The sequence below is a fragment of the Myxocyprinus asiaticus genome, chromosome 12 (assembly GCF_019703515.2).
Source record: "Myxocyprinus asiaticus isolate MX2 ecotype Aquarium Trade chromosome 12, UBuf_Myxa_2, whole genome shotgun sequence".
In the NCBI taxonomy this organism is placed as follows: Eukaryota; Metazoa; Chordata; class Actinopteri; order Cypriniformes; family Catostomidae; genus Myxocyprinus; species Myxocyprinus asiaticus.
In genome coordinates, this window is record NC_059355.1 from 19,570,619 (window position 1) to 19,582,701 (window position 12,083).

At 40.5% G+C, this 12,083-nt stretch overlaps 1 protein-coding gene across 1 annotated transcript in view; it reads left to right on the plus strand.

Annotated features, from left to right (window-relative positions):
• The window catches only part of ccdc40 (coiled-coil domain containing 40), a 54,727-nt gene that overhangs the window by 29,664 nt on the left and 12,980 nt on the right, over positions 1-12,083 (plus strand). Inside the window, exons 14-16 of the mRNA XM_051712038.1 lie at positions 3,307-3,398; positions 3,826-3,946; positions 4,073-4,261. Coding sequence (XP_051567998.1) covers positions 3,307-3,398; positions 3,826-3,946; positions 4,073-4,261 — 402 coding nt within the window. The remainder of the gene's footprint in view (positions 1-3,306; positions 3,399-3,825; positions 3,947-4,072; positions 4,262-12,083) is intronic.

Sequence of the window (12,083 nt, forward strand, 5' to 3'; positions counted from 1 at the left end):
CCCTAAACATAGTTTTATAAATTTGTTTAATTCTTTCCCACTCCCCATCCTTCAATACCAAGCCCAAATCTCTTTCCCATATCCTCTTAAGAGCTGTTAAGGCTCCATCACCCAAGCTCTGAATCAACGAGGAGTAATACACTGATGCTTCATGACCCTTTCCAAAGGCTGTGAGTACCATACAGAGAGTGTCTGCAGCCTTTAGTACAAAGTAAATTGCACAGCTGTAAATACCTGAAAAATTGAGACCTTGTTTAAAATAAGAAAGAGGAACTTCTAGAGGGAGAGACTGCAGTAGATAATTGAATTTGGGGATACAATTCATTTTTATAACATTGACCTTCACAGCCATAGACAAATGTAGAGAAGCCCACCTATCAACATCGCATGAGAACCTTTTCATTAATGGGACAAAATTAACTAACTAAATCTCTCAAATTTTCTGGAAATAAAATGCCTAAATACCTACTACCTTGCTCAGGCCATTGAAAGATGCCATGTTTGAAAGCTGTGGTGGGGCAATATGCTGTCAGAGCAAGAGCTTCCGATTTAGACCAATTCACCTTGTACCCTGAAAATTTGGAGAAAGAATGAATGATTCTATGGAGGCTAGGCATAGATCTTCTAGGGTCGGAGACAAATAATAATATGTCATCTGCTTAGAGTAAAAGTTTGTGTACCACACCTCCTGTTACCACACCCGGAAAATCATCCTCTTTTTTTTTATTGTGGCTGCTAATGGTTCCAAGGCTAGACAAAACAGCAAAGGAGAGTGAGGACAGGCTTGCCGGGTTCCCCTTCCAAGACAAAAATAATCTGAAATTAATCCATTAGTTTGCACTGCCGCTGACAGTTGTTTGTAGAGTAACTTAATCCACCCAATAAAAGTGTTCTCAAACACGTAAATTTCCAAAATCTTAAAAAGATAGTCCCATTCCACCATATCAAACGCCTTCTCAGCGTCAAGTGAGATGGCAGCGATCAAGGTCTGATCAATCACTACTCACCACATAATATTTATAAAATGTCTAATATTATCAGAAGAACTACAACCACGAATAAACCCCATTTGATCTATATGTATAAGAGATGTAATTACTCTGTTTAACCTGTTAGCCAGAATTTTAGACACTATTTCTTACATCTAACTGGATCAGGGAAATTGGATGATAACTTTTACATTTATTTGGGTCTTTATCTTTTTTAAGAATGAGACTGATCAGGGCTTGTATCATGGTTGGCGGTAGTTCATTTTCTTTAATGACTCCTAACATAAGTGGGGCCAGTTCTGTGAAATAAGATCTTAAAAATTCTGTGGCAAAACCATCTGGACCCGGTGCCTTCCCTGTTGGCAAGGTTTTAATTACCTCTACAAGCATCTCCAAAGTAATATTTGAGTCAAGAAAGTCTTTTAGATCATTTGTCAATTTAGGAAGTTCTAATGGCTCTACAAAGCTGCTAATATCCTTATCAGTAGATGAAGACGTAGAACTATAAAGATCGAAATAGAATTCTTTAAAGGCCTTATTAATATCTGTGGGAGAAGTAAATATATTGCCTCCAGAAGACTTCACCGAAGGAATGGTGGAAAAAAAACTCTCTCTGTTTTATGTATCTGGAAAGAGGTTTCCCTGCTTTGTTCCCCGACTCAAAGTATGTCTGTCTTGCCCTGAATAAGCAAAGCTCTACCTTCCGTGACACTATTGCTTTAGAGGTCGACCACTAGTGGATTTTGCCGATACCGATAACTAAGTTGGGCAATACCTGCTGATAAACGATTAATCAACCTATAGTTTTTAAAAATTGATACTGAATGAAAAAATAACACGCAAAGGAAAATAGTGCTGAACCTTATTACAAAAATAAACAGTACTGACTGAACCATGAAAATGTATTGTACTTTTTTAAATGAAATAAATATATAAACTTTAATATATATGAACTAATATTCGAATTTAAAAGTCAGCTGATTTTTAAATTGACGTTGTTTCCTTAGTCCACAAGAGGGTCCAATAAATATATAAACCATTCAGCACCATTATATTATTGCATAGAACACTCCTATCCTGGCTGTTAAAAAAGAGCATTTCAAAATCAGGTTCATCTCATTTTGATGTCTAGCGATGCATCTGATGTATCAGGTTTAGCAGCGTCAAATACACAGGCGGAGACACAGCCTTGACTAATGCACCTGTATGGCTCTGTAGATGATCCCTGATCTTAACCCTAACCCCTTACAGCTTTGTGAGAATCAGTGAGAAGCAAGGTGCAAGAAGCAGAAACCATTTGAATTCAGTACAGAATTCTATATCACCACCATTGAATTTACTATAGTAACACTAACTGTACTTTAGGCAGAAATAGATTGATAATAAATATTATCATATCACTACTTCAGCTCTATTAAATTTGTCATTGGCTACATTAGGGGAGTGAGGGAATATAAATAATTTTATAAACTATAAAATAAATAATTAATGAATAAATAAAACATTTCAAAAAGGCAAATGTAAAATATATTAACAATATCACTTTTATTATTAGTTTCTGTCTTCGCATTTACATTTTATAGGCCCCTCCATCTGCTTGAATTCAAGAAACGCAAGGTTTAGTCTCGCAAATCCAGAGTAAGCCTGCTGAATTTATTAACAAACTTTACAATTATGCAATGAATCGAAGTTGCATTGAGCAAATTAAGTAAATAACACAAATACAGAGTTTTGTATAACAAAATCTCAGTTTGGGGTTGGGGGGGCAGTAAGGGAATGAAGTAGGGGGGCGTTCATCAAAAAAAGCTTTAGAACCACTGATACATAGATAAATATCTACGTATTTATCTACAGTTCTTTTGCACACTTTTTCCATTTTGTACTCTGGACTGCATGTTTTTTTTCCACAGGGTTTGGTTTATATCCCTTTCCCTCTTTCTGTGTGTAGACAGTCAATAAATACAGGAAAGGTTGATAGTAGTGCAAAATACATCATATTATGTACAGTACTAGGTATACTACACTATAACACCAAACATTAGGTTATATACTTTTATGGATATTGTGGATACAGTATGATAAAGAATTTATCAATGAACATTCTAAAGGCTAATAGATGAATCTTACAGCTTCTTGTATGTTTTTAGCAGATTTTCAGAGTAAAAGTATCAAATACAGTCTAGACTCTAGATACAATCAGACATGTATTAATTCTCTCTCTCTCTCATGATTTATTGATTAAAAGACAGATTGTTCAATGTATGTGTGTGCGTGTGTGTGTGTGTGTGTGTGTGTGTGTGTGTGTGCATGTTTGTAGGAGGCTGAGAGGGAATTAGTTGAGACTCAGCTAAAGCTGGAGAGGGTAAATGAAGAGAAAGAGAGACTCATCAACAGCCTAGTGGAGGCAGAGTGAGTCAAACACTAACACACACACACACACACACACACAGGACTCTCCATTGACTTCTATTGTTTTTATTCTGAGATAATGAAATTTAACCCAACTCTCACAGAGACCTTTTTACATTTTTACACACCAAGACAGCAATCTTCAGCCATTACGGAAAACTGGCTGAAAATTGCTGTCTAGGTAGGCAAGTCACTAGGTTTGGAAACCCAGCTGTATTCACACACACACTGTATACACACACACTTTAAAGCGCAATACGCACATACTCTTAGTACTGTACAATAATGTATTGGTGTATTGTATTGTATCCTAATGAATCAATATAAAAGAGCTAAAGAATCAACAATATTTGGAGTTAGTGGATGATGCTGTTTTGCTGCTTTCGTTGTTTTGTGTGTGTGTTTGTGTGTGTGTATGTGTGTGAAGGCGTCAGATCATGCTGTGGGAGAAGAGAACCCAGTTGATGAGAGAGACTCGCTCTGCCATAGACTCAGATATTGGACAGGGAGACATACGGACCATGAGAGCAGAGATTCACCGCATGGAGGTGTGTGTCTGTGTGCATGACTTATAAAGTGTGTGTGTTTGTATGTGTGGTGCTAGATCCAACTGTGGTTTCAAACTAAATGGTCATTGTGTTTGTGTGTGTGTGTGTGTGTGTGTGCGCACGCAGGTTCATTATGCTCAACTGATGAGGCGGCAAGAGCGGTTGTTGAGAGACATGGAATCAGTGGTTGCCAGGCGTGAGACTATTGTTGTTTGGAGTGAGGCTCTGGCACGATCTGACCATAAGCAGCCCACAAACAACGACATCCACAACACTCTCCAGAGCCTCCGCCGAAAGACTCTCCAAACTAAGAAGGTGTGTATGTAGGTATGTTTGCCTAGTATCACTGGTTTAAATTGCTTAGGATTTAAGTCATAGTCAGTTTTATTGTCATTTTTCTCTTAGCAGAAAACCATAGTGCCACATTCAACATTTAAGAAACATTATTTACAACAACACTGAAGCACAATGTTAAAGAAAATAAATGGACAAGAGGGATAATAAATACAGACTTTATAGAAACAATAGACGAAGCATAAAAAACATCCTTGCATAAACATTGTTACCAATGGAGTAATAGTAATTGTGCGTCTTACAGTGATTGTCACAGGTTAAAAGTGGCTGGAGTGAGGAAATTTGTGTTAACTAAAGCAATAGAGCGCAACACTGCCCGACATGATTGCTTTATTTGCACTGCATCATGGGTTTGTTTGCCACAAATCTCTGATTAGTGAATTTGTTCTCTTAGGATCATGGGTAGTGTAGTTCTTAACAAGGTATTACACTATTAAGCACTATTAAAAAAAAAAAAAAAGTAGAAATAATGCAAACTGATGGCTTCAAGGGGAGCATATACCATTAATTTGTACCACATGGTAGTTTGGTGTTTAAAAGTTTATAAATTGGCAAATAAAATCAGTTTGTCTATGGAGAAAATTAATGTGAAGGTCACTTCCGGAACCAGACTGTTGTTGAGAAATTTGTACTAAAAAAGGGTGTCCATATCAGTGTTAATCTCATCAACGAAATCACTGATGAAAACGTTCGTTGACGAAGGGTTTTTTGATTTCGTCAATGATATCGAAGATGAGATGAAAAAGGCGCATCAAAAGAATATGAATATAGAAGAAAACATTAGATATAGATTCATCTAACCCATTAACAGGGTTGGGAGAGTTACTTTTTGAACTGTATTCCACTACAGATTACAGAATACATGCTGTAAAATGTAATTTGTAACGTATTCCATTAGATTACTCAAGGTCAGTAACTTATTCTAAATACTTTGGATTACTTCTTCAGCACTGGTAGATTTATTCACTTGTTTTGAGTATAAAAACTCTGCCAGTACAGTAAGACAAAATGTCATGTTATGTCATGATTGCTTTGCCTTGTGTTTTGCCCCATCATCTGTTTTCCCCAGACTACACTTCCCATAATTCCCTGCCCTCTTCACTGCCAGCTGTACCCTATTGTTCTCACCTGTGTTTCATTTCCTCATTTACTCCTGTGTATATAATGCCCTGATTTCTACCCAGTCTTCGTGAGTTGTTGTCTTTTTCTCTCCTGTTCATATGTACCAGTTCCCATTGTGGATGTTTCATTTGTTTTATTTCAGCCTTGCTCCTGAGTTTTACATGTTATTTTTGAACTTTTACTTTATTTCTTTATCAAACTTCTTTAGCCGCGCCTAGATCCTGCTCTTGTGACTTCCTTCGAATCGTTATAACCGTAAAGCTGGCAATTTACACAAGGTTTATTTCTATTTCTTCTGCTCCAAATTTACTTAAAACGTACTTCTCTGTCTGCTCGTATGAATGTAACACATCATAAAGTGTTTCACCACTGTTCAAATGCACTTTGAATCGCATCATTTATATGTATAAATGTTTTCCATCTGAAAGCACTAAACATTAAATGAAACAAATGACCATAAAATGCAAAGTAATCTCTTCAGTAATCAAAATACTTTTTGAATGTAACTATTCTAAATACCACTGATTTAAATTGTAACTAGTGGAATAGTTACTTATATTTAGTATTTTAAATACGTAATCCCGTTACATGTATTTTGTTACTCCCAACCCTGCCCATTAATAACTGGGGATTTCTCTGCTTGAGCTGCATGAGTTGAACATCTGCACAGTGAATTGAATGAACAGGTGAACTAAATAACGCGCTAGTCAGAATATGCATAATTTGTGTTGCGTAACTGTTGGCCAGGCCGTGAGGGTGCACGCCCTCCTCGTCACAATTATTATTTTAGGAGCTCAGTTTTTTCACAAGGACAGTAGGCTATGTATAGTTATATGTTTGATACATTTTTAAATTAGAAAATGTTTATACATTTTTCCCTAAATGTTTGAATATTTGATTAAAGTTTGGTCTGTTACAGTTTGACACACTTTTTTGTCCATTTTCCTCGTTGTCGTCAACTAAAAGATTTTATTTTCGTTAACTAAAATTATGTCATTTTCATCAAACTTAGGGTGGGTTGCACCAATAAGGATTAAATTAAGAAGATTTTAGAGCTAATCAAAGATTTGTTGATCTAGGATTTAGGGATGGGCATTTTGGTCATTTTGTCTACTCGAGTACTCGAGGGGCAATGACATGAACATAATTGTATATGTAATAACATGTCTGACAAACATCTATATCTGCTGCATTGTGTCTTGTTGTTCCAGTGTATTGTCTATTCATCATTATAGGCTGTTATAAAATAAAATGACACAAAATGTACAAAAGATTGCATAATCAAAATATAATGCATCATATTTTGTCATTATGTGAAGATTCACTGCCCAGCTCGGAAAGAATGTGCACAATACGCGTCTGTCTGTTCTTCCTTCAGGTTACCGTAGTAATCTTAGTAAGTGTGCACCAGTTTTTTAGTGACTGTCTGAACCATCTATTTTCAAATCACATTTGGCTTATCAGGAGACGCCATAACCATCGCATTTTTAATTTTAATATGCGTGTTAAGTTGAAGTTCAGTTTTGAAGACGCTGCATTCTGTTCCATTTAGCTGCGCTCTGTCAAAGTGTTTGAAACACTCGCCTGCTGTATATGCGTTGCTTCAGCGTGTTGAGTCCACTGCCATACTGACTGGTGTGTGTGTGTGCGTGCGTCCAAGTGTTCGCTCTAGTGGGGAAAGTCTCGATGCTCTGTATTGTGTTTGCTGTGATTCATGAAGCATTCCATTCAACTCGGAGAGTCGGAATTTCCATCTTTCAACTGGGGAAAGTGCAACGGAATGACACTTTATATCGGACATCTAACTTAGAAACTCATGAGGAAATCTTCATTCATTTCGTCGAGATGCAGGTGTGTGTTACATCACGCAAACATGACGCCACCCAGGGCAGGGAGGTTTACAGTCAGTGACAAACGTTCACTTTTATTAAAGGGGACCTATTATGCAAAATTCACTTTTACATGGTGCTTGAACATAAATGAGAGTCGACAGTGTGTGTACATAACCACCCTACAATGTTAAAGTCCACCCACTCCTCTTTCTTATATTTCTATTAATCAAAAACAGCGTCTCAAAATTACTGGTTTTCATATCCGCTCTAAAGTGACATCACTTTTGAGCAGGCCACGCCCACGACTAGTGATGGTCTCCACCCTATTATCATAGATCCTCCCCGGAGTGATCGACACACAGTCCGACATTTTTTTCCACGCTGGAGCAGCTACGGTGAGAAGAATAATGTCTCAACTTCGTAAGCGTCACAAGTTTTCTGTTGTTGGCTGTAAAAGTGAACAACAGAGCCACTGAAGACGCAGTGGACAAGTTTTGTTTTTGAAGAAAATGTGCCCCAAAACATAACAAAATTTGTGTGTTTGTGCAAATCATTTTACACCGGACTGCTTTGTAAATGAGGGTCAATATAAAGCAGTATTGAAAAAAATGGACTCTCAAGCATCGATCAGTACCAGCTCTTTGTGTTCCAGCTTTATATCCTGAAGATGTGAGTATTGCACTTTATATTTTGTGAATGTTTGCAAATCGCCTTTCCGAATGTGCTTGTTAGCTGATTCCACGGCTAATGCAGCTGAAGTTACCATTGTGTCTGATTGTATTCACGGAGACCAGAGCTATGTCATTATAGCTTGTTTGCACATGACGTCACATCACTGCTTTGCTGTGGTGTGAAATGCAGATGGAGGGCAGGAAGTGATTTTCTACATAAGAAGCACTATCACAAACTCAAAATGCCTACGTTTTGCGTCGTTTACGGTTGCCCATACATATATGGCTGAACTCCGGCTGAACTCCGGTATTTACGGTGTCAGTCATATTGGTTCTGATTTGTTGTTGCTATATCCGAAGCACGAGCTGTAAAGGCACAGCCCTCTTCTGGAAAGGGGGCGGGGAGCAGCAGCTCATTTGCATTTAAAGAGGTACACACGAAAACAGCGTATTTTGGATTTCGCCCAAAAAGAGGCATTTACAACATGGTATAATAAATGATCCGTGGGGTATTTTGAGCTGAAACTTCACAGACACATTCTGGGGACACCTGAGACTTATATTACATCTTGTAAAAAGGGGCATAATAGGTCTCCTTTAAATAATGTCCATTAACAAGTCAAAGTTCTTACATTAAATGATAACAAAATGTGTTTAGCAAACGTTTTGCAGAGACAGGTGTTCAAAACACGGTTAATTACACTCTCTTTTGATTCAGCGTCATATATCAGTTTGGTTGCTGTGAGACGTCTCTGATAATCAATGTACCCCTCAAAATCACAACGTAATCAATCTCAAAATTAAAAATAAGCTTCCTCTTTGACACATTTGTGTTTAGATGTCAGGTAATTGTCATTGGATTTCGAATGAAGAGAAAAGTCACATCATACATGATCTCTATCGATCATCATTTTCATGATCGATCATTGCTGCCACTCGTGTACTCGTGCCCATCCCTGCTAGGATTTATTTTAATTCGAGATGTGTTGCACCACTTAAATTTAAACACGGATGAACAAATCAGTGATTAAAATGTTAACCTGTGTGTAAAGAACTTCACAGCAGCAGGGAAGAAGAACTCAGGGAAGCGGGTTTTCCAGGCTCAGGTAAGACATTTAATCAGCCACTTCAGTGCTTTACAACTTCACAAACTCATCAGCTTAACAGGCACGTAGTTATTTAAACAGATCAGTTTCACAAGCACCGTGGCCTTCCTTGTGCCAAACTCTCTCTCTCTCTCTCTCTGCTGGTGGCGTGGCTGCTTATATGCCACTCTCCCCATGCTCAATGGAATTAGAAACAGGTGTTAAACATAATCTAGCTCAGGTGCAAGCGGCCTTACCACTTTCTCAATACCGTACCTCTACCCGCCCAATCGCTCACTTCTTGGGATTTGCTGTGAGTCCCGCTCATCTCAGCGAACTCAGAACCGCCCTCAGATGCTGCATGTGCCGCTGCCAATCATTGCTGTAAATGATGATGTCATCTAAGTAGGCAGTGGCGTAAGCTGAATGCGGTATGAGGATTCAGTCCATGAGACGCTGAAACGTAGCCAGGGCTCCAAACAAAACGAACGGAAGCGTCACGAATTGGTGTAATCCAAACAGCGTGGAGAAGGCTGTTTTTTCACGGGAAATTGGTGTCAAGGGGATCTGCCAATAACCCTTTGTCAAATCCAGTGTTGAATAAAATCGAGCAGTGCTCAACCGATTGAGCAACTCATCAACGCGAGGCATTGGGTATGCATCAAATTTAGACACCACGTTGACTTTTCTATAATCCACACAGAACTATACAGACCTGTCGCTCTTAGGAACTAGAACAACAGGGCTGGACCAATTGCTGTGGGATTCCTCTATTACCCCCATATCGAACATTGCATCCAGCTCTTCCTGGACAATATTCTTTATGTGCTCGGGCAATCGGTAGGGACGGCTACGTACCACTACCCCCGGCTCGGTCTCGATGTGATGCTGGATGAGGTTCGTACGACCTGGTAGAGGGGAAACACGTCTGCAAACTCCTTTTGCAACTTGGCAACATCTGCGAGTTGATATGGTGAGAGGTGGTCTCCGCAAGTGACCGGGGTGAAATGATTGTGTTTTGTATTCACTTCCGGCCCGAGCTCCGCCTTCTGTGGGACTACCGTAGGAGTCTACTTCAGGAGGTTGAGGTGATATATTTGACGTGCGCCCCCTCTATCGGTTCGCTTTACCTCATAATCGAGACCCTACACTCGTCATGTGACCTCAAAGGGTCCTTGCCACTTGGCGAGTAATTTGGAGCTTGATGTGGGAAGTAATACGAGTACCTTATCTCCCGGTGCAAATTCCCACAGCTGAGTTCCCCTGTCATATAGTCGGCTCTGTCGTTCTTGAGCTTGGAGCAAATTCTCCTGTGTTAGTTGCCCCAAAGTGTGGAGTTTTGCTCTAAGATCAAGAACGTATTGAATTTCATTCTTACTGTTTGAAGGTTCCTCCTCCCAAGCTTCGTGTATAACATCAAGTATGCCATGCGGGCACCGCCCATACAGCAGCTCGAATGGGGAAAAGCCAGTGGAGGTTTGCGGGACCTCTCGTACTGCAAATAACGGGATCAAGCCATTTGTCCCAATTTCTAGCATCCTCTTGCACGAACTTACAAATCATAATTTTAAGGGTTTTATTAAATCACTCCACCAGGCCACCTGTTTGCAGATGGTAAACACTGGTGCAGATTGATTTAATGCCCAATAATTTGTAAAGCTTGCATAGTGTCCGTGACATAAAAGTTGTGCCCTGATCGGTGAGGATTTCTTTCGGAATCTCCACTCAGGAGATTATTTTGAATGCTGAGATGTTGCACAGAGGCACTGCTTCCGGATATCGCATTGCATAGTCCACTAGGACGAATACAAAGTGATGTCCACATGCTGACTACTCTAATGGCCCGACGAGATCCATTCAAATTCTCTCTAAGGGGACCTCGATCAGCGGAAGAGGGCACAATGGCGCTTTGGTGTGGCCGGTGGATTCACCTGCTGGCATTCGCGGCATGCCGCACACCACCTGTGAACATCGCCGCCAATGCCTGGCCAATAAAAACAGGCTATTAGGCGGTTAAGTGTTTTTCTTTCCCCTAGATATTAAGAGCTGGGTTGTATCTTCTTTTGTTTGAGTGTCCTGCATCACTTTATACAACCGCTCTTTTATAATTGCGAAATAAGGATATGAAAGGGCGACACCCGGCTGGAGTTTTTCCGCCCTCTTGTACACCGCCATATGGTCCTCCGCCAATCGAACAGCCTCCTCCAGTGATGCCGGGAGGTGGCACTGGACCAATTCCACCGTTCCTCGCGGTAGCCAATGGACATGCTGCTCCAGTACCACCTGATTGATTACTCCCATGATGTCGCGGTCCCCTGCCAGCAGTCATCTCCAGCAGGTGTCTTGGAGCTGTTGGGTGAAGGCAAACGGGCGGCCGGTCATCTCCAACTTCATCGACTGGAAGAGCTGGCGATGCTGCTCCGGACTGCGGCCAACCCGCTGCAGGATGGTCTTCTTCAGATCTTTGTAAGCCAGGAGGTTTGCCGCCGACAGAAGGATCTCGAAGAACCGGCGATCTTGATCATGCTAGAGCTCAAGCAGGGATTGTTGGTGGGACTGGTGTAGGCCAGCGAGGGATTTGAGGATCTCTGCCAACTGGGGGGACTCCATGGGGTGTACTTCCTCCTACTTCGATCCCGGGTTTCGGCACCAGTGTAAAGAACTTCACAGCAGCAGGGAAGGAGAACTCAGGGAAGCGGGTTTTCCAGGCTCAGGTTTGACTTTTAATCAGCCAGTTCAGTGCTTTACAACTTCACAAACTCATCAGCTTCTCAGGCACATAGTTACTTAAACACATCAGCTTCACAGGCACGTAGTTATTTAAACAGATCAGTTTCACTAACAAAATAGATTAAACGCAACAGCTTCAGGAGCACTGTGGCCTTCCTTGTGCCAAACTCTCTCTCTCTCTCTCTCTTCTGGTGGCGTGGCTGCTTATATGCCGCTCTCCCAATGCTCACTGGAATTAGAAACAGGTGTTAAACATAATCTAGCTCAGGTGCAAGCGCCCTTACCGCTTTCTCTTTCTCCGGACGGACGCGTGACCATGCCCCCGCTGCCACACTGTGATTAA